Genomic DNA, 19469 nt, shown 5'->3' with positions numbered 1-19469 from the left:
TCTACCTATCCATCTACATATCCATCTATCATCCATCCATCCATCATCCATCCATCCATCCATCCGTCTGTCTGTCTGTCTGTCTGTCTGTCTGTCTGTCTGTCTGTCTGTCCGTCCGTCCGTCCATCCATCCATCCATCCATCCACCTATCCATCTATCTATCGTCTATCTATCCATCTACCTATCCAACCATCCATCTACCCATCCATCCATCCATCTACCTATCCATCTACATATCCATCTATCATCCATCCATCCATCATCCATCCATCCATCTGTCTGTCTGTCTGTCTGTCTGTCTGTCTGTCTGTCCATCCATCCATCCATCTGTATTGTGTACATATACTAGATAGATATATAAGTCACATATGGCTGCTGTTATTATTGTACAAAATGAACTTCTAGCTTCCATTGTCAGCTTTAATTTGTAAAAGCCCTCAAAGCAGCAATATTTAAACTGTAAATCTAACATCTTGTAAAACACGTAAAGCTTCTGGCGTTGGGTGTGAGAACGTGCGTGATGTAGGCGGAGTTACCCATCCGCTAATTTGCATATGCATGCGCTTTAAAAGAGGCTGACGGACGTTTCAGTGATGTCTTACTTTCACATCTTGAAGAGATTCTGCGCGCTTCGGGGTTTTAATCGACATTTGTCCCGTTTCTCTTCAGTTTCCTGGTGCAGATATATACATATCACGTATAGGATTGTCTAAAGAGACTCTTTCATTCATCTGAAGAGCAGCAGACCGGTTTCACGAAACTTATCTGAAATAAAACAGGCAAAGCACTCGCTCAAAATGTGAGTATAAGTTCTGTGCGTGTTTGTTTCGTTATATTCTATTTTGTTTTTAGAGAAGCCTAAGTTTTCTTGCTGAAATCTATGTATTTGAACGACTTTACTAGTCTTTAAATTACCTACATAAAGCTTTAACAAGATGTTTACAACATTTACACAAATATGTAATTATATCAATATTATAACCTCAATATACGCAATATTTAAATCCTCGCCTCGTTCAGTTGTGTCTTTCAGTATTGTAAAATAATTTATATAGTCCTAACAATAATAACAATATTCAAATAACTGCTTTGTATATATTTGTATATTTGATGTTACACTTCGACTATATAAATATAAATAGCCTACTTTTACAATAAAACTATTTTTTTATACGTTTTCTTTTTCATAGTTGGATTCAAATATTCAAATGTTACCCTGGACCACAAAAACCGTCATAACGGTCAATTGTTTGAATATTTAACAAGGCAATATTTGGCCAAGATACAACTTTTTAAACATTTAGAATCTGAAGGTTTAAAAAAAATCTAAATATTGAGAAAATCGCCTTTAAAGTTGTTCAAATGAAGTTCTAAATTAAGTTTTGATGTATTTACGATTAGAAGTTTACAAAATCTCTACATGAAACATGATCTTTACCTAAAATCCTAATGATTTTTTTTGGCATAAAAGAAATTTTTTTGACTAATTTCCCCTTTTTTTGTGGTCCAGGGTCATGTTTTGATCATTTGTATAATCGCATAATCAAATAATGACATTTGACTACAGATATTATGTAATATAATGTTACTTTTTATAGTGATTATAATATTATACTTTTCATAGTTGGATTCAAATACTCAAATGTGACCCTGGATCACAAAAACAGTCATAAGGGTCAATTTTTTAAATATTTAATATGGCAATATTTGGCCCGAGATACAACTATTTGAAAATTTAGAATTCTAGGGAGGAGGGAGGGGGGGTGTCAAAGTATCGAGGAAGTTCACCTTTTTTAAATATTATGTAGTGTAATCTTACTTTATTATAGTGATTTTAATTGTATACTTTTCATAGGTGGATTCAAATGCTCAAATGTGACCCTGAATCACAAAAACAGTCATAAGGGTCAATTTTTTAAATATTTAATATGGCAATATTTGGCCCGAGATACAACTATTTGAAAATGTTGCATCTGATGGTGCAAAAAAAACTAAATATTGAGAAAATCGCCTTTAAAGTTGTCCAAATGAAGTTCTTAGCAATGCATATTACTAATAAAAACGTAAGTTTTGATAGGTTTACGATAGGAAATTTACTAAATATCGTAATGGAATATTATCTTTACTTAAAATGCTAATGATTTTTGGCATAAAAGAAAATTTTGGGGTCATGTTTTGATCATTTGTATATTCGCATAATCAAATTTGACTACAAATGTTCTGTAATCACAACTCAATAGACAAAAGAATATCTAGTGTAATCTTGTTTTTTTTTGTGTTTTTTTTTTACATTTTTAATTAAGAATCTAAGACATTTATTCTATGTCAAAAGTTAGGAAACAATCACCTGCCACTGTATATTGCAGCCTACTTGATTATGCAAAACCTTTTCTCCCAAATATAATATACAAAACCTCCGCAGGTAAAACAATGCATTTGAATGGATTTAATTACAATTTGTTTTCAAGGTTTTCGTAGTCACTTTAATTTAGGGACCAATTTTCAGTATTGAGCAAGACTTTTGCCTCAATAATCTCCAAATTTGCTGCTTTTTAATAGTTAAGTAGGATGGATTAAGAGATCTAAAATATGGTCATGCATATGGACCACAAAACCAGTCATAAGGGTCAGTTTTGGAAATTGAGATTTATACATCACCTGAAAGCTGAATAAATAAGCTTTCCATTTATATATGGTTTGTTAGGTTCATATTTGGCTATTTAAAAATCTGGAATCTAAGGGTTCAAAAAACAAAATATTGAGAAAACCGCCTTTAAAGTTGTGCAAATGAAGTTCTTAGCAATGCATATTACTAATCAAAAATTAAGTTTTGATATATTTACTCTACACTCTTAAAAAATAAAGGTGCTTTGACTCTGGTGCTCTTCGTTTCGGAGTCACACTTGTGCTCTTCGCAGTCAGAAGTGACCGGACACCTGTAACGCATCTTGTAATTTTTTTCAGTAAAACCATTCGAATTCATTTTTGTTTAATAATATTTTTTATTTTGCATTTTGAGAGGGTTTTGTGGTAATAATTAATATTTATGCTGTAATTAATATCCATTTTTTTGCCATTGAGAATAATTAAAATTATTATTATTATTTTTTTTTTTTTTTGGAATCGTGCCCTCATTTTTTTTATGCGTGTTCACATTCCAAATGCCATAAAAGTCACTGAATTTGGTACCGTTCTGATGAAGCTGTGAGTTTTTGAAAAATTCAAAACCAAAAATGTTTTGGTCAAAAGTGACCGAATAGAGGTGTGTGTGTGTGTGTGTGTGTGTGTGTGTGTGTGTGTGTGTGTGTGTGTGTGTGTGTGAATGGGTGTGTTTATGAATGGGTGTGTTTTAGAGTGTCACCCCTTCACTGCTGTGTACTTTTTTTCAGCATTGTGGAGGATTTGTAGATTGTACACACAAAAATTATCTGAATATTTGTATTTTTGTCGATTTCCCATTCATTTCCTATGGTCGGTCATTTTAGACCGAAGAGTACAAGTGTGACTATTTTTTTTACAACCACTTGGCCTGCTTGAATCATGCCCTCAATTTTTTTTTTTTTTTTTTTGTGTTGACATTCCAAATGGCATAAAAGTCAGAGTTTCATATAATTCCGATTAAGCTGTGATTTTGAAAAATTTTCGGTCTAAAGTGACCGAAGCGCTCTAGAGGGTTAAAAGGTTCTTGACAGCGATGCCGTAGAAGAACCATTTTTTGTTCCACAAAGAACCATTCTCTTTCTTACCTTTTTATAATCTGAAGAACCTCCTTTCGCCACAAAGAACCTTTTGTGAAACAGAAAGATTCTTCAAATGTTAAAGGTTCTTTATGCAACTATTTAGACAAAAAAGGCTCTTCTATGGCATCGTGAAGCACCTTTATTTTTAAGAGAGTAGGAAATTGACAAAATATCTTCATGGAACGTGATTTTTACTTAATATCCTAATGATTTATCATTTTTGACCGATAAAATGCTTTGTTTTCTATTGGTGCTACAGGTTTTGTGGTCCGATGTCACATATGTTTTTAAGTACTAAGCAGCCAATGTGCAAGTAAAATCCATGCTCATAAGCAACTAGGTAATAGCAAGAATTGGCTCCTAAATCAAAGTGTTACCAAGTTTTCAAGCAGACAACATTTCATGCATTTCTCAAATATTGGGAAAATTGCCTTTGAAGTTGTCCAAATGAAGTTCTTAGCAATGCATATTACTAATCAAAAATTAAGTTTTGAAATATTTACGGTAGGACATTTACAAAATATCTTCATGGAACACGATTTTTACCTAATATCCTAATGATTTTTGGCATAAAATAAAAATCAATAATTTTGACCCATAAAATGCACTGTTTTCTATTGGTGCTACTGGTTTTGTGGTCCAGCGACACATATGCTTTTAAGTACTAAGCAGCCAATGTGCAAGTAAGATGCATGCTCATAAGCAACTAGTTAATAGCAAGAATTGGCTCCTAAATCAAAGTATTTCCAAGTTTTCAAAGAGACCACATTTAATGCTCCTCTCATTTTCTCCAAGGATGACCACCAGAGAACGATGGCGAGTTTACAAGCGCATCAGCCTGATGTTCTTCCTGGCTGTAGTCACGCTCACCGTGGTCCACAGAGGAAACATCACCTCGATGCAAGACTTCCAGGGTGACCGTATCGAAAGACAGGCACGGATGGAGCTCATAGCAGACAATGGCAAAAAAGACCTGATGAGCATCAGCTTCTGGAAGAGCGTTCAAAAAGTGGTGTCCACCACAGAAGGTGCGAGAACAACCGAAAAGCAAGGCCCCATGAGTTGGGACGTCACCAGCTCCAACTGCTGCGTCAACCTCAACTTCTCCTCTTCGGAGTGGTTCACGGGTCTAGAAGCCAACTTCAAGCAATTCCTGCTCTACAGGCACTGCCGCTACTTCCCCATCCTCATGAACCATCCGGAGAAGTGCGCTGGAGATGTAGACTTGCTGATGGTCATCAAGTCGGTGATAACACAGTATGATCGAAGGGAGGTCATACGTCAAACTTGGGGGAAGGAACAAGGGATCAACGGGAAAAGAATCAAGACTCTTTTCCTTCTCGGAACGTCCTCCAACGAGGAAGAGCGGGCGAACCACCAGAAGCTTCTGGAGTACGAGGATTACATCTACGGAGACATCCTGCAATGGGACTTCATGGATAGCTTCTTCAACCTGACTCTCAAAGAGATCCACTTCCTCAAATGGTTCTCCACCTACTGCGGAAGCACCCGATACATCTTCAAAGGCGACGACGACGTGTTCGTCAGCGTTCCCAACATCTTGGAGTATCTGGAGGTCAGCAAGGACCTGAAGGACCTCTTTGTTGGGGATGTCCTCTTCAAAGCCAAGCCCATTCGCAGGAAGCAGAACAAGTATTACATCCCGCAGGCCTTGTATAATAAGACACTCTACCCGCCGTACGCTGGAGGAGGAGGGTTCCTCATGGACGGACCTCTGGCTCGGAAACTCTACGGCGCTTGTGAAACTCTGGAGCTTTATCCCATTGACGACGTGTTTCTTGGAATGTGTCTGGAGGTGCTTCAGGTGACTCCGATAAAGCACGACGCTTTCAAGACGTTTGGGCTGGTGAAGAATAAAACCAGTCGACTGAACAGGGAGCCGTGTTTCTTCAAGAGCATGATAGTGGTACATAAATTGCTCCCGCCGGATTTGATAGAGATGTGGAGACTGGTCAACAGCGACTTGATCTGTTCGCAGAAAATGGACTTCTTATAGACTTTCTAAATCTGAAATTTGTTCGTAAATGAAGGAAACTAAATGAGAGACTTTGAGGTGACTCGAAGACAATACGTTCTCCTTTTTTGAGGAGATTCCTGGACAATGTTTTAACTTTATTTATGTACCGAATGACATGGTATGCAATTTGGATAATGTGAATAATGTGCAAAGGCTGCAAAACCTAAAAATAACAGCCCAAATCATCATCGTGTTCAAGTATTTTGAAAATTGTCTTCAAAGGTTGGACCCCATTGAGTTCAACTGTACAGACCCAAAGTTAGCAGATATCAGGTGTTTAAATTGACGTGAAATTTGCATTTTTGAGTGGCCACTGATGCGATTGTCCCAAACTGAAGGAAACAAGTCTCTACCTCACCATTGTTTGTGCATGTTTGTAGTTTTAGTCTGCCCCTCTGTGGACAAATGCCACCTTGACAGGTTTTCACAGTGCGTTCATTCATTCAACTAAATCCATGTTAGTTCTCCTGCAATGATGTAAATTTCTGAAATTCCAGTATATATCTGAATGGTAGCTCTACAAGAGGTTCAATCTCAAATTGATTTGCCCATAGACTTGAGATGCGTTTGGTAGAGGGTTTACTTTAAAAACTGTGAAACGGCACACTGTCTGGTACATGTAAATGTTGACTTAATTTATGAAATATACCTCCTTGGATCAGAGGAGGCGTAGGTGTAGGATATTTAATTTACGTACTTGAAGGTTAAGCAAAACACGGACATTTGTAATCCAAACTATACGGTCTGATGGTTTAAAAAAATGACTGGAATGAACAAACTGAGGTGAAAATGGATTAGTATTTGTAAATAAACATTTCTTCAAAAAGACAAGTGTTTGATTGTTCCTTTGTATCTTTAAAATTTGTAGTTTTGTTAAGAAGAACTGAAGTAATGCATTCCTGCAGTAAGTTCTGTAAATGTCAAAGTTTCACAAGGTATATATGTGACCCTGGACCACAAAACCAGTCATAAAGGTCTTTTTTTTTTTTGGACAATATTTTTGGACGCAACTATTTGAGAATCTGCCTTTAAAGTTGTCCAAATTAAGTTTTTAGCAATGCATATTATACATAATTTGAATAAATAAGCTTTCCATTGGTGTATGGTTTGGTAGGATGGGACAATATTTGGCCGATATGCAACTATTTGAAAATCTAGAATCTGAGGGTGCAAAAAAATCTAAATATTGAGAAAATCACCTTAAAAGTTGTCCAAATGAAGTTTTTAGAAATGCATATTATACATAATCTGAATAAATAAGCTTTCCATTGGTGTATGGTTTGGTAGGATGGGACAATATTTGGCCGAGATGCAACTATTTGAGAATCTGGAATCTGAGGATAAAATAAATAAATAAAAATATTGAGAAAATCGCTTTTAAAGTTGTCCAAATTAAGTTCTTATCAATGCATATTATACATAATCTGAATAAATAAGCTTTCCATTGGTGTATGGTTTGGTAGGACGGGACAATATTTGGCCGAGATGCAACTATTTGAGAATCTGGAATCTGAGGATGCAAAATAAATAAATAAATAAAAATATTGAGAAAATCGCTTTTAAAGTTGTCCAAATTAAGTTCTTAGCAATGCATTTTAATAATCAAACACTAAGTTTTGATATATTTATGGTAGGAAATGTACAAAATATCTTCATGGAACATGATCTTTACTTAATATCCTAATGATTTTTGGCATGAAAGAAAAATCGAAAATTAATAATAAAAGACAAAAGTGTTTGATTGTTCCTTCGTATCTTTAAAAAATAGCCATTTGTAGTTTTGTTAACAGGAATTCAAGTAAAAGTACAAAAATTTGAGCATCTTAGTTACTTTTTCTTTACATATGCATGCATTGTATTGCATTTCTACAGTAAGTTTTGTAAATGTCAAAGTTTCTTAAGTAGCAATAGCCAAAAATACATTGAGTGCGTCAAAATTATTGATTTTTCTGCCAAAAATCATTAGGATATTAAGTGAACATCATGTTAAATTTTCTACCGTAAATATATCAAAACTTAATTTTTGATTAGTAATATGTATTGCTAAGAACTTAACTTGAACAACTTTAAAGGCGATTTTCTCAATATTTAATGCACCCTCAGATTCCAGATTTTCAAATAGTTGCATCTCAGCCAAATATTAATCCTCAATTTCAAAAATGGACCCTTACGACGGTTTTGTTGTCCATGGTCACATAAGGCGTCAAATATGTATACAAAACACTTCCACCTTCTGCTTCTTGTTTTGGACCCCATTGACTTCAACTGAAATATATTAGAAATAGTAATATAGCACAGAAGTGTATAATTTTCAATAAAACGCACATTATTTTGCATATTGTAGATTTGATTTGATGAATTTCAAAGTTTCTCATGTATGTTTTAATGACTGAAATATGTGACCCTGGACCACAAAACCAGTCTTAAGTAGCAATAGCCAAAAATACATTGTATGGGTCAAAATGATCGATTTTTCTGCCAAAACTCATTAGGATATTAAGTAAACATCTTGTTCCATGGAGATATTTTGTAAATTTCCAACTGTAAATACATAAAAAACTAAGTTTTGATTAGTAATATGCATTAGTAAGAACTTAATCAACTTTAAAGGCGATTTTCTCAATATTTAGATTGTTTGCACCCTCAAATTTCCGGATTTTTAAACAGTTGTATCTCGACCAAATATTAATCCTTAATTTCAAAAACTGACCCTTAGGACTGGTTTTGTGTCGTTAAATATTTAAAATATATACCAAACACTTCCACTTTCTGAACAAATCCCACGATAGTCTTCCTTGGTATTGATTTGCATTTTCATTTACATTTAAATAATGCAACTAAATACAAAGTTAACCTGAATACTGAATGTATACGTGTTTGTGCTGGTCATGTTGATACACCTGCTACAAATGGTGTGTGATTTCGTGTTCATTGTCCTTCGTTTTCTGTCTAAAGTCTACGCAAACAAAAAGAGAAAACAAAAACACGTACATAAACTGTTATTGTAAAATCTGCTATACAGAAAGATAGACATCGTGACATTTGACACCAGAGTTCAGCCATCCATTATTTGCCTACAGTAGACTTGTATACAGCCCCTATGAATGCAATTCCGTAAACTGAGATCGAGTTATGCACGACAGCTACGAGCCACGTCACATGACCGTGCATTCATGAGCACAATAAATAAAGCAGAGCGGGTTTTATAGTTAACCTAGATCTCAAGAGATACAATCAGCCATACTGCACTATCAGGTTTGCCAATGCCTTTTCATTCCAGAGGAAATTAATATTCAAATGGCAATGGCATTCTTGAGCAACGTGCTTTCATTTGGAAGAGCGCCCAAAGCGATGTTCTTACACCGATGATTTACATCTGGTTTTGGGGAAAAAAAACAACAGAACTGAACATTTTTGAGATGATTTACCAAGTTCCAACATATAGTTGAAACCTTTCCAGAATGCAGATGCTGTAGATGCTGTTAATGTAAATAGAATGTTCCCTTTAGGTTAGGGGAACATTCCTGCAACGTTTTGAGAACATTCCCCCAACCTAAAGGGAACATTACATTTTATTTAAGAAAACTTTCCTGGCAAACCGATAGGGAATGTTCTATTTATGTTCCTAGAAGGTTCCCAGAACGTTCTCCTCACTCCGATACCGCTTCTGTACGTCAGCACTCCCGTGTCTCAGAGTAAGCACACGGCTTTATGTCGAAGACAGAAGAAAGCACGTGCTGAGAAGCGCGTGTAGATCAGAGGCGTGCAATAAAGAAATAAAGCCAGTGTTTATGATATGATTTTCAGACTATGCTTAACCTTGGCTTATTTTTGGCTATAAAATTAGAATAACCAGAATCATCTGCAAAGTTTTAATTAATTTACATGGTTATGACTACTAAAAATAACCTGCAGGGAACGTTCTGGGAACGTTCTCTGTAGGTTATATAAATAAAACCTAAAATGGCAAGTTATAAAGTCAAATTTTCAGTTTTCAGTTCAGATCTCAATTCTGATGTAAAAACTTGCAACTGCGTGCTATAAAGTCAGAATTGCGAGATAAAAACTCACAAATCTGAGACAAAAAGTCAATATTGCGTGATAAAAACGTGCAATTCTGACTTTTTTTCTCAGAATTCTCAGATTTGCATGATATAAACTCAAAAATAACAATTGCGAGTTATGTCAATACTGTGTGACAAACTCACAATTGCTGACTTTTTCTCACAATTATGACATTTTTCTCTAAACTGTGCATATAAACTCGCAATTGAGAGTTATAAAGTCAAATTTTGAAGGAGAAAATGTTCGGTTTTCAATTCTGATGTAAAGACTCGCAATTGCGTGTTTTAAAGTCAGAATTCTGAGATTAAAACTTACAAATTTGACTTTTTTTCTCGCAATTCTGACTTGTTTCTTACAATTGTGAGTTATAAAGTCAAAAAATTTTGAGGGCGGAAAAAGTTTAGATCTCAATTCTGAATTAAAAACTCGTAATTCTGACTTTTTTCTCAGAGTTGTGTGATATAAACCCGCAATTGCGTTATAAATTCAGAATTCTGAGACATAAAATCGCAATTCAGACTTTTTTCTCATTGCATAATATAAACTTACAATTGCGAGTTATAAAGCCAAAGTTAAAAACTCACAAATCTCAGATAAAAATCTAAATTGTGTGATATAAATTTGCAATTCTGACTTTTTTCTCAAGAGTTGCGTAATATAAACGCAAAATTGTGAATTTTAAAGTCAGAATTGTAAGTATAACTAAATTGTAATATAAACTTGCAATTTTAAGTGGGAAAAAAGTCAGAATTGTGAGATAAAAACTCACAATTCTGACTTTTTTCTCAGAGTTGCGTAATATAAACTGGCAATTGTGAATTTTATACAATTCTGATTTTTTTTCTCGGAGTTGCATAATATAAACTCACAATTGTGAGTGACATATACACAAATTGTGACGTATACACTCATAATTGTGAGTAAGTCAAATTTTGAGGGGGAAAATGTTTAGATCTCAATTCTGACATAAAAACTTGCAATTGCGTGTTATAAAGTCAGAATTGCAATATAAAACTCACAAAACTGAGGAAAAAAAAGGCAAAATTGCGTGGTATTAACTCACAGTTCTGATTTTTCACATATTTGTGAGATATAAACTCACAATGCTAAGTTAAAAAGTCACATTTTTAGGGGGATAATGTTTAGATCTCAATTCTGACGGAAACAATGACCTTAAAGCAATTGTGTGTTATAAAGTAAGAATTGCGAGATATAAACTCGCAAATGTGGTTATAAAGTCAAAATTTAAGTGGGAAAAAAGCTTAGATCACAAATCTGACTTAAAAACTCGCAATTGCGATTTACAAAGGCAAAATTGGGAGATAAAAACTCACAAATCTGAGAAAAAAAGTCTAAATTACATGATGTAAATTCGCAGTTTAGATCACAAATCTGACTTATAAACTCACAATTGTGAATTGTAGTCAGAATTGCAAGATAAAAACTCACAAATATGAGGGAAAAAAGTAAATATTGCAAAATTGCAAGATAAAAACTTAAAAATAAAACATTTTCAATTGTGCCTTTTTTTCCTCAGAGTGGCGTAATATAAATTCATATTTGCAAGTTATAGTCTTGCGAGATATAAACTCAAAAAATTTAATCTGAGGAAAAATGTAGCAATTCTGACTTTATAACAAGCAATTGTTAGTTTAAATCATGCAATTCTGAGAAAAAAAAGTAAAAAAAATAATAATAATTTGAGTTTATATCTCACAAACCTGAGGGGGGAAAAGTATTGCTGATTGAAAGTATTTAAAACATCTTACTGATCCTAAACTTTCAAACAGTGTGTTTTATTTCTCATCAGATATATTAAACCATTCATTCTGTGTGAAGCACGCATGCTTTTGAAGCTGAAACACTCATCCAGAAAGATCTGGAGGGATCTAGTGTTGAATAAAACTGCAGTTCAAAGGCTTTGAGAGCCAGCTGTGATCTCCGACTGTTTATTGACAGTAAACGAGTGCTGGGCTAGAAATGCGGTAAACTTTTCACACCGAACCTGTTTCACAATGATGCTAAGAGAAGAATGCCTCTGGGAAAATACTCTGACCTGTTCATGCCGTAGTAATGTCGAAAATCGTCTTTTTAACAGTCAAACACGTGAAAGGGGCCAAAGTATCGAGTTTCGTCGCCACAGGGCATCTCGAAGATTTGTGAAACATACTTTGCAGTTAGTGTGTTGTTATTATATAGTAACTGCGTTTTTTAATACCAACTCTTACGAATTCAGCGAATTTGAGGAAACCGATATTAATATAAACATCCAAACGGCTTGTTTCGGTGAATAAACTGAGAAGTTGTGGGTAAATCCGTTCATTTACCTTTCATACAACCCAGCAAACATGCCCGTTCGGGGCCCGCGTGGGCCCACTGTGGGCAAAAAATCTAGCCCATGTGGGCAGCCCGCTGTGGGCCCCGATACCGGCGTGAAATGCGGGGCACGTGTGGGCCCCACACTATGGGGCCCATGTGGGGCCAGAGTGGGACAGCCCAAAAGTGTGGGTTAAGTGTGGGCTGGCCCACACAAAGCAGATTGGGCCCCCAATGGGGCCGATTGTGGGCCCATAAAGAGTGGGCATGCTGTGGGCACTGTGGGGGTAGTGTGAGAATGCTGTGGGCTGGGTGTGGGCACTGTGGGGATAGTGTGGGCATGCTGTGGGCACTGTGGGGATAGTGTGAGAATGCTGTGGGCTGGGTGTGGGCACTGTGGGGATAGTGTGGGCATGCTGTGGGCACTGTGGGGATAGTGTGAGAATGCTGTGGGCTGGGTGTGGGCACTGTGGGGATAGTGTGGGCATGCTGTGGGCACTGTGGGGATAGTGTGAGAATGCTGTGGGCTGGGTGTGGGCACTGTGGGGATAGTGTGAGAATGCTGTGGGCTGGGTGTGGGCACTGTGGGGATAGTGTGGGCATGCTGTGGGCTGGGTCTGGGCACTGTGGGGATAGTGTTGGCATGCTGTGGGCTGGGTGTGGGCACTGTGGGGATAGTGTGAGAATGCTGTAGGCTGGGTGTGGGCACTGTGGGGATAGTGTGGGCATGCTGTGGGCTGGGTGTGGGCACTGTGGGGATAGTGTGAGAATGCTGTGGGCTGGGTGTGGGCACTGTGGGGATAGTGTGAGAATGCTGTGGGCTGGGTGTGGGCACTGTGGGGATAGTGTGAGAATGCTGTGGGCTGGGTGTGGGCACTGTGGGGATAGTGTGGGCATGCTGTGGGCTGGGTCTGGGCACTGTGGGGATAGTGTTGGCATGCTGTGGGCTGGGTGTGGGCACTGTGGGGATAGTGTGAGAATGCTGTAGGCTGGGTGTGGGCACTGTGGGGATAGTGTGGGCATGCTGTGGGCTGGGTGTGGGCACTGTGGGGATAGTGTGAGAATGCTGTGGGCTGGGTGTGGGCACTGTGGGGATAGTGTGAGAATGCTGTGGGCTGGGTGTGGGCACTGTGGGGATAGTGTGGGCATGCTGTGGGCTGGGTGTGGGTACTGTGGGGATAGTGTGGGCATGCTGTGCGCTGGGTGTGGGTACTGTGGGGATAGTGTGGGCATGCTGTGGGCATGCTGTGGGCTGGGTCTGGGCACTGTGGGGATAGTGTGAGAATGCTGTGGGCTGGGTGTGGGCACTGTGGGGATAGTGTGGGCATGCTGTGCGCTGGGTGTGGGCACTGTGGGGATAGTGTGGGCATGCTGTGGGCTGGGTCTGGGCACTGTGGGGATAGTGTGAGAATGCTGTGGGCTGGGTGTGGGCACAGTAGGGCAAGTGTGGGCACAGTAGGCATGTTGTGAGGCACAGTATGTAGGCCAACAGTATGCCCCGTGTGTGATTTGTTAACAAAAGTTAAAAGTTAGTTTGGTCCTACAGAGTAATGCAAATCTATTGGCTCCAGTTGCTCACAGAATACCCAACTTTCCCAAAAACCTGTTCAGGGCCATATCTGCAGAATACCATCAAATAACTATTAATGCATATGCAGTGCAATTGCACTTCTTTAAAGTAGCAGTAATAAATTGAAGGTCATGTTTTTCAAATTATTTATTTACAGCAATTAATAATAGTAGTAATAGTAATAATAATACAGAAATTTTACTTAAAACACCAATACAAAGCAATTCAAAACAGTAATTGCCACCAAGAACTACAGAACTAATTAGAAAATGTAAATTAAAAATGATTTCCTTCAAGGGCACCAGTGCGTTTTTCCACTGCAATTCTGGCCCGTCCTTGCCGTCCCCCATCTCGGTCTCTGGCATTACGAAGGCACGTTTTGATGCAGGTTTCGACCTCACTTGCAGTGGCTCGGCTGCACTTTGTCACAGCGTCTAAGTAAGACAGAAAACAACTGTATTCTGAATTTTAAAACCAAAAAAGTTTCTTCAAGTACAGTATAGACCAGTGGTTCTCATAGCGTGGTACAAGTACCACTAGTGGTACTCAGAGTCACTCTAGTGGTATGCAGAGGAATCACTAAATTGAATATAAATTAATGTTAAAACTAGGGCCGGGACTCGATTAAAAAATTTAGTAAGGAATAATTGACGACGGGCAGTAGAATTCTTAGAAAATAATGCACACCCGAGGTGGTAATGCGGTCACGACGCGAAGCGGAGTGGCCGTTACACCTCGGGTGTGCATTATTTTCGTAGAATTCTACGGCCCGAAGTCAATTATTCCGCTTATACTACTGTTACCACACCTCAAGACATCGATCAAATGATATATTTCAAGACATTCGTCCGGTTTTTATCCTTAAAACGCTATTGTGAGTAGGATTAATTTCTTACGCAGCTCATTCAACAGCTTCGTTGCTAGTTCCAAAACGTCATTTTAGAAATAGTAACGACGCTTGGGCTGTTAATAGCAAAATAATGCCGTTAATAAAGAAGTTTAGACAGACCGAAAGACAAGCAGACAGACGGAAAGAGTGAGGGAGAGAAACTAAGTGTATGACTTTACCTCTCTCATGTCTGTGTCTCTTAAGGGTGACTGGCAGCATCGTTTCTACTAACAGTTAAACTTTAAGTTCATTTTCTTTAAGACCACGCCGTTGTTACCTCGCGTGTGAGAGCTGTCATGTCGTTTTTAAGTTGTTAATCGTCAGAGCAGCGCTAACAACATTAGCGCAAATGCTAACGCGAGTGCAAACTGTACTGTTATGTGTGTGCGTCTGTGAGGTGAGTGAGAAGAGGGCAAGAGAAATAGAGTTTGTGCTTTCCGTACACAATAAAACGTAATATATTGTGGAAAAAAACATGGAAATAATCTGTCGTGTTTATCCTGACGTTTACTGTATTTAGTTTGGCCAGTGTCATTGTGGGTTTTAGTTATTTTGCTGTTTTGGGCTGTAAGGACCTTTGAAATAACTGAAATCGTATGGCGAAGTGATAAAGACATGCACTGCGGTCTAAAGCTGCCAGGAACTACGTTCGCCGTGCGTTTCCCTGAACATAATGCACACCTCTAGAACGTTCGTCAGCCAATCAGATTCAAGCATTCAACGGCCCTGTAGTATAAATCTAATTAATTAGAGGCTTTGTAATTAATTAATCGAAATTAATCGCCTTTTAATCGCATATAAATATTTGACCTGAGAACAGTGAGAAGTAAGTTTTTTTATATGGATTTTTATTATACCATTGAATAATGACTGAATACATAAGCTTAAGCAACAAAATATTGTTTATTTTTGATCAACCAAGTCCAACAGACCAGTGCAATATTGCCATTAAGTGTAGCAATAGGCTCGATGTGCTGCGGTGATATGTGAATTCCTTGTTGCATAGCTTGCACACAACCATGCTCTTATCGATGCTTCCATCCATTCGTTTTTATAACAAAATTTCCCATCCACTGGTCCAAACAAATTCTAATCGAATCCTCGTTCACGGCGCAGTGTGTTGTGGGCAATATTAGCCGTTAAAGTGTGCATTGATCGTTAAGTAGTAGACCATCCGCGAATCTTTGGAATACTTTTTGTAAACATACTACGATTTGGGACATACAATACTATTTAGGAATGACGCAGCTTGTTTGAACGCTAGCTGGTGCTCCAGTATAATCGGTCCGCCGAATCTCATCCAGTGAGAAACGTTTCGCGGTGCAAAACTAAGTGAGATTAAAATGCGTTAAAAAAAATTTAACGCATTATTTTTGTGTAATTAATTAATCTAAAGTAACGCGTTAAAGTCCCGGCCCTAGTTAAAACACAATACATTTGAACTTAATCTATATTTGAGTAGTTTGATAACCACTGGTTTCAGCCTAAAAAAAGTTCCCCAGCAAATAGATTTTTTATTTGTTTGATTTGAGGTACTAATGAATTAAACTTGCATTTTTAATTTGGAGAACCTTATATTAGATTAAGTTTAAGGATTGCTTTAGGTGCTCAGAGTCAGATTAATCTCATATTGTGACAAAGGCAAAATAATTTTTGACCCCACCCTACTTCCTGCTGTTGATCAGATATCTATGACCAAAACTGCTGCTTTTTGGGAAATGGGAAAAAACACTTTTTTTCCCTCATTAAACACTGTGTTTTCAAAATGTATGCTGTGGCCTTTATTTATGATAATTTGCCTACATGTGCCATTGTAGTATTAACATTTTACCAAATGTTTTCATCAACTTACGACATGTGAAGTTTATTGTAGCTGAATGAGGATGGTCTTTTTTCTTTATAAAGTGATGTTTTAAATGTTATACATAATAAACTTCCATGCACAGGCATTTTTAGACTGGCTATGACTTGATAACACAGGCTTGAGTAAGTGTATCATCCGGTGGACCTTTGCTGACAAATAAACAGGGATATCTGAGTAGGTATTGGGTAGAAATAGGAAAGTAGAATATGGTAATGCAGAATATGTGCTTTATGGGTTCTAATAAACAGCCCACATGTTAATAATAGGCTTGCTAATAAGGTCCACTAAAGTGTTACCAAATTTCCACATTTTCTTTTTTCATTACCGTTAGAAGGGCTTATTTCATAAAAAACATTACATATTGTACCTATGACTGCTCTGCAGACCAGCATATCTCCAAAGGCTAACTTCTGGCTCGAGCCCTTCCAGCATAGTTGCAGTGCCAGTGGGGTGGTCAGTATATGGACCAGAATCCTTCTTGTGATGGAGGATTGGTTAGGCCCTCCAATTGTTGCCAGATACTTCACCTAAAATAAGATACACATACAATTCCTTTCTCAAAAGCAACCTACAAAAGAGTTTTTTTTATTAAATATTTATTTGAATTAAATGGAAAATATAATTCTAAATAGTTTACTTAAGACGAGAGCATGCACTATATAGGGCTGGGCGATTTTGCCTAAAATCAAAATCTCGATTAATTGAACATTTTAGCGCTAGAGCCTACATGTGTATATATATATATATATATTTTTTTTTTTTACATTTTTTATTTATTATTATTATTATTATATTTTAATATTGTATTTTACCTTTATTTATATAGTACTTTATACAATCCAAGACTCAATCAAAGCAGCTTTTTCTCAATGCAAAATAAATAAATAAATAATAATCTGCCGTAAAACATTTAGTAAGTTTCTGGCTTTTTTTTAATACACCATGCTTGCCTTGCACCCAAACTAAATAATTGAAACATTTATATCTTCTGTTGCCTAGGCGTACATATTTTGAATTCTTGTTGAACTCACTAGACATGCGTATTATATGTGCATTTTAAGCTTGTTCTGTGCATTTTATAAAACTTTTGTGTGAAATCATTTATTTTGGCCATTAAAAGTGTACTGTCCCTTTATTAAAGCGTGAGCAGCGCAGCAAAAATAGCGCTGCTCACACTACGCTCCTGCTTGACGCTCACGCGCTGCTCCTGCTGCCGGTGTGAATGCACTCGTTTGTTAACATGGGCGGCGAAAAAAATACGCGCCGCTCACGCTTGCGGTGTGAAACGGGCCTAAAGGTAAAAAATTATATAAAAACTATTCAGTTTCTCACAAAAAGAGATCGTTTCGTGTCTTAGGACATCAATGTATCGTCACAAGCCACAGGGTGTAATTTAGATTTGTCTATGCATGTTTTTTTCTTTTCCTTCAAAGGTTTGGTGCCCATCTACTGCCATCAAATCACTAACAGACTGCAGCGGTTTGAGTTAAAAATCCTTGTATGTGTTTTACTGAAGAAACAAAGTAACCTACATCTTGGATGCCCTGGGGCTAAGCAGATAAACATCAAATTTAAATTTTTAGGTGAACTATCCCTTTAAAGTTTCTGAAATTAGTCTTTTATGTTCACCAAGAAAACTGCACTTATTTGATCATAAAAATAATCTTTCTGATTACAATTTTTTTAATGTAAATATATATTGTAAAAATGTCATTTTTTCCTATTTTTGCAAAGCTGAATTGTCAGCATCATTTCTGAAGGATCGTGTGACACTGAAGATTTGCAAAATGGTGCTGAAAAAACACTTTTTAAAACATACTAAATTAGAACACAGTTAATTAAATATATTTTACAATATTACTGTTTAACTGTATTTTAATTTAAAAAAAATGCAGCAGTGGTGAGGATAAAAGACTTCTTTTAAATACATGACATATCTGACCCTTAAACTTTTGAATGGCTGTTTTATGTGTAAGGTATTACTTACTAGTCATATGGCTCATCATTTCTAGAGATGTTCTTTGGCTGGAGATACACTCCAACTCTGGTGCACTGCCATTAGCATGAAAGAATCTAAGAAGGAACATAAAACAATGTCACAGGGCCAACTATACAATGCTAAGTTTATTAGAAATAAGCTATAGCAGAGGTGCAATGCAGAAAATAAAAACAATAATTTATAGAATATACAAAAAAACAAAAAAGGATTTAATAACAGAATTCACATTTTTAGGTTTACTTATTTAGTAATGCTCATACAGTGCTACTTATGTGTGGATATTAAATCCCTTTTAAAATAACTATATACATAAAAGTGTGTGTGTGTGTGTGTATATATATATATATATATATTATTTATCAAAATGAATTAGATGTATGGTGATATAGGCAAAATATTATTAAAGATGCATGAAAGGTTATTTAATAGCACCTGTGTTTTCTGCATTCCCTTCCAAAAATTTTCAAATCAGCAACTTCTCGTGTCATGGGTTTTCTGAAATCACAAAACAATGGTATCAATAAATGTTCACCATGAAACAACAAAACGTGTTTGAAGTAACGTTACTTTCAACCCATTTTCACGCTTCATGTAAGTGATGTATCCTTTTAACAGTACAGTGAATGACTTTTATGTTAAATAAATTGGCTTACTTCCTTTTAAACATTGATAAATTGCCAGCAATTACCTTTATAAAAAAAAATCAAAACCCAAACCGCTCATATACATTTAAGATTAAATGCCCCAAACTTTCATAAACAAGAGTTTCAAGTCTAAAGTTAGCATTACGGTTGAGATGCTAACGGGCTTTTTCAATCGACACTAAACCATTTCTTTAAAGTAAATATTCAACGGAAGCGTGTCATTTGCATCAAATAAAGTGTCAAGAACACTTTAATGTACTATTTGTGTAATTTTAGAGACCAAACTTACCTGAAATTAGTGAAAACAACGGAGAGAGACGGTTGTTGCGTTTCCTCTCCGTTT

The 19469-nt window shown here is 36.8% G+C and overlaps 1 protein-coding gene and 1 long non-coding RNA gene across 2 annotated transcripts; one reads left to right on the top strand and one right to left on the bottom strand.

Annotated features, from left to right (window-relative positions):
- The first annotated feature begins 622 nt into the window (after window positions 1-622).
- On the top strand, window positions 623-6677 carry b3gnt7 (UDP-GlcNAc:betaGal beta-1,3-N-acetylglucosaminyltransferase 7). Its single transcript, XM_073837334.1, has 2 exons — window positions 623-800; window positions 4537-6677. Coding segments are annotated over exons 1-2 (1224 nt in total). The 5' UTR covers window positions 623-798; the 3' UTR covers window positions 5759-6677.
- Window positions 6678-13862: 7185 nt separating this feature from the next.
- Window positions 13863-17002, bottom strand: LOC141331483 (uncharacterized). The gene is made up of 2 exons (XR_012355264.1): window positions 16851-17002; window positions 13863-14164 (listed from the first exon to the last, which is right to left on the bottom strand). It is a non-coding gene; the product is annotated as an uncharacterized lncRNA (long non-coding RNA).
- Between the last annotated feature and the right edge of the window lie 2467 nt (window positions 17003-19469).

The sequence above is a fragment of the Garra rufa genome, chromosome 3 (assembly GCF_049309525.1).
Source record: "Garra rufa chromosome 3, GarRuf1.0, whole genome shotgun sequence".
Taxonomy (NCBI): domain Eukaryota; kingdom Metazoa; phylum Chordata; class Actinopteri; order Cypriniformes; family Cyprinidae; genus Garra; species Garra rufa.
Note: the sequence above shows the minus strand (reverse complement) of the source record. Positions and strands in the feature narration are given on the sequence as shown.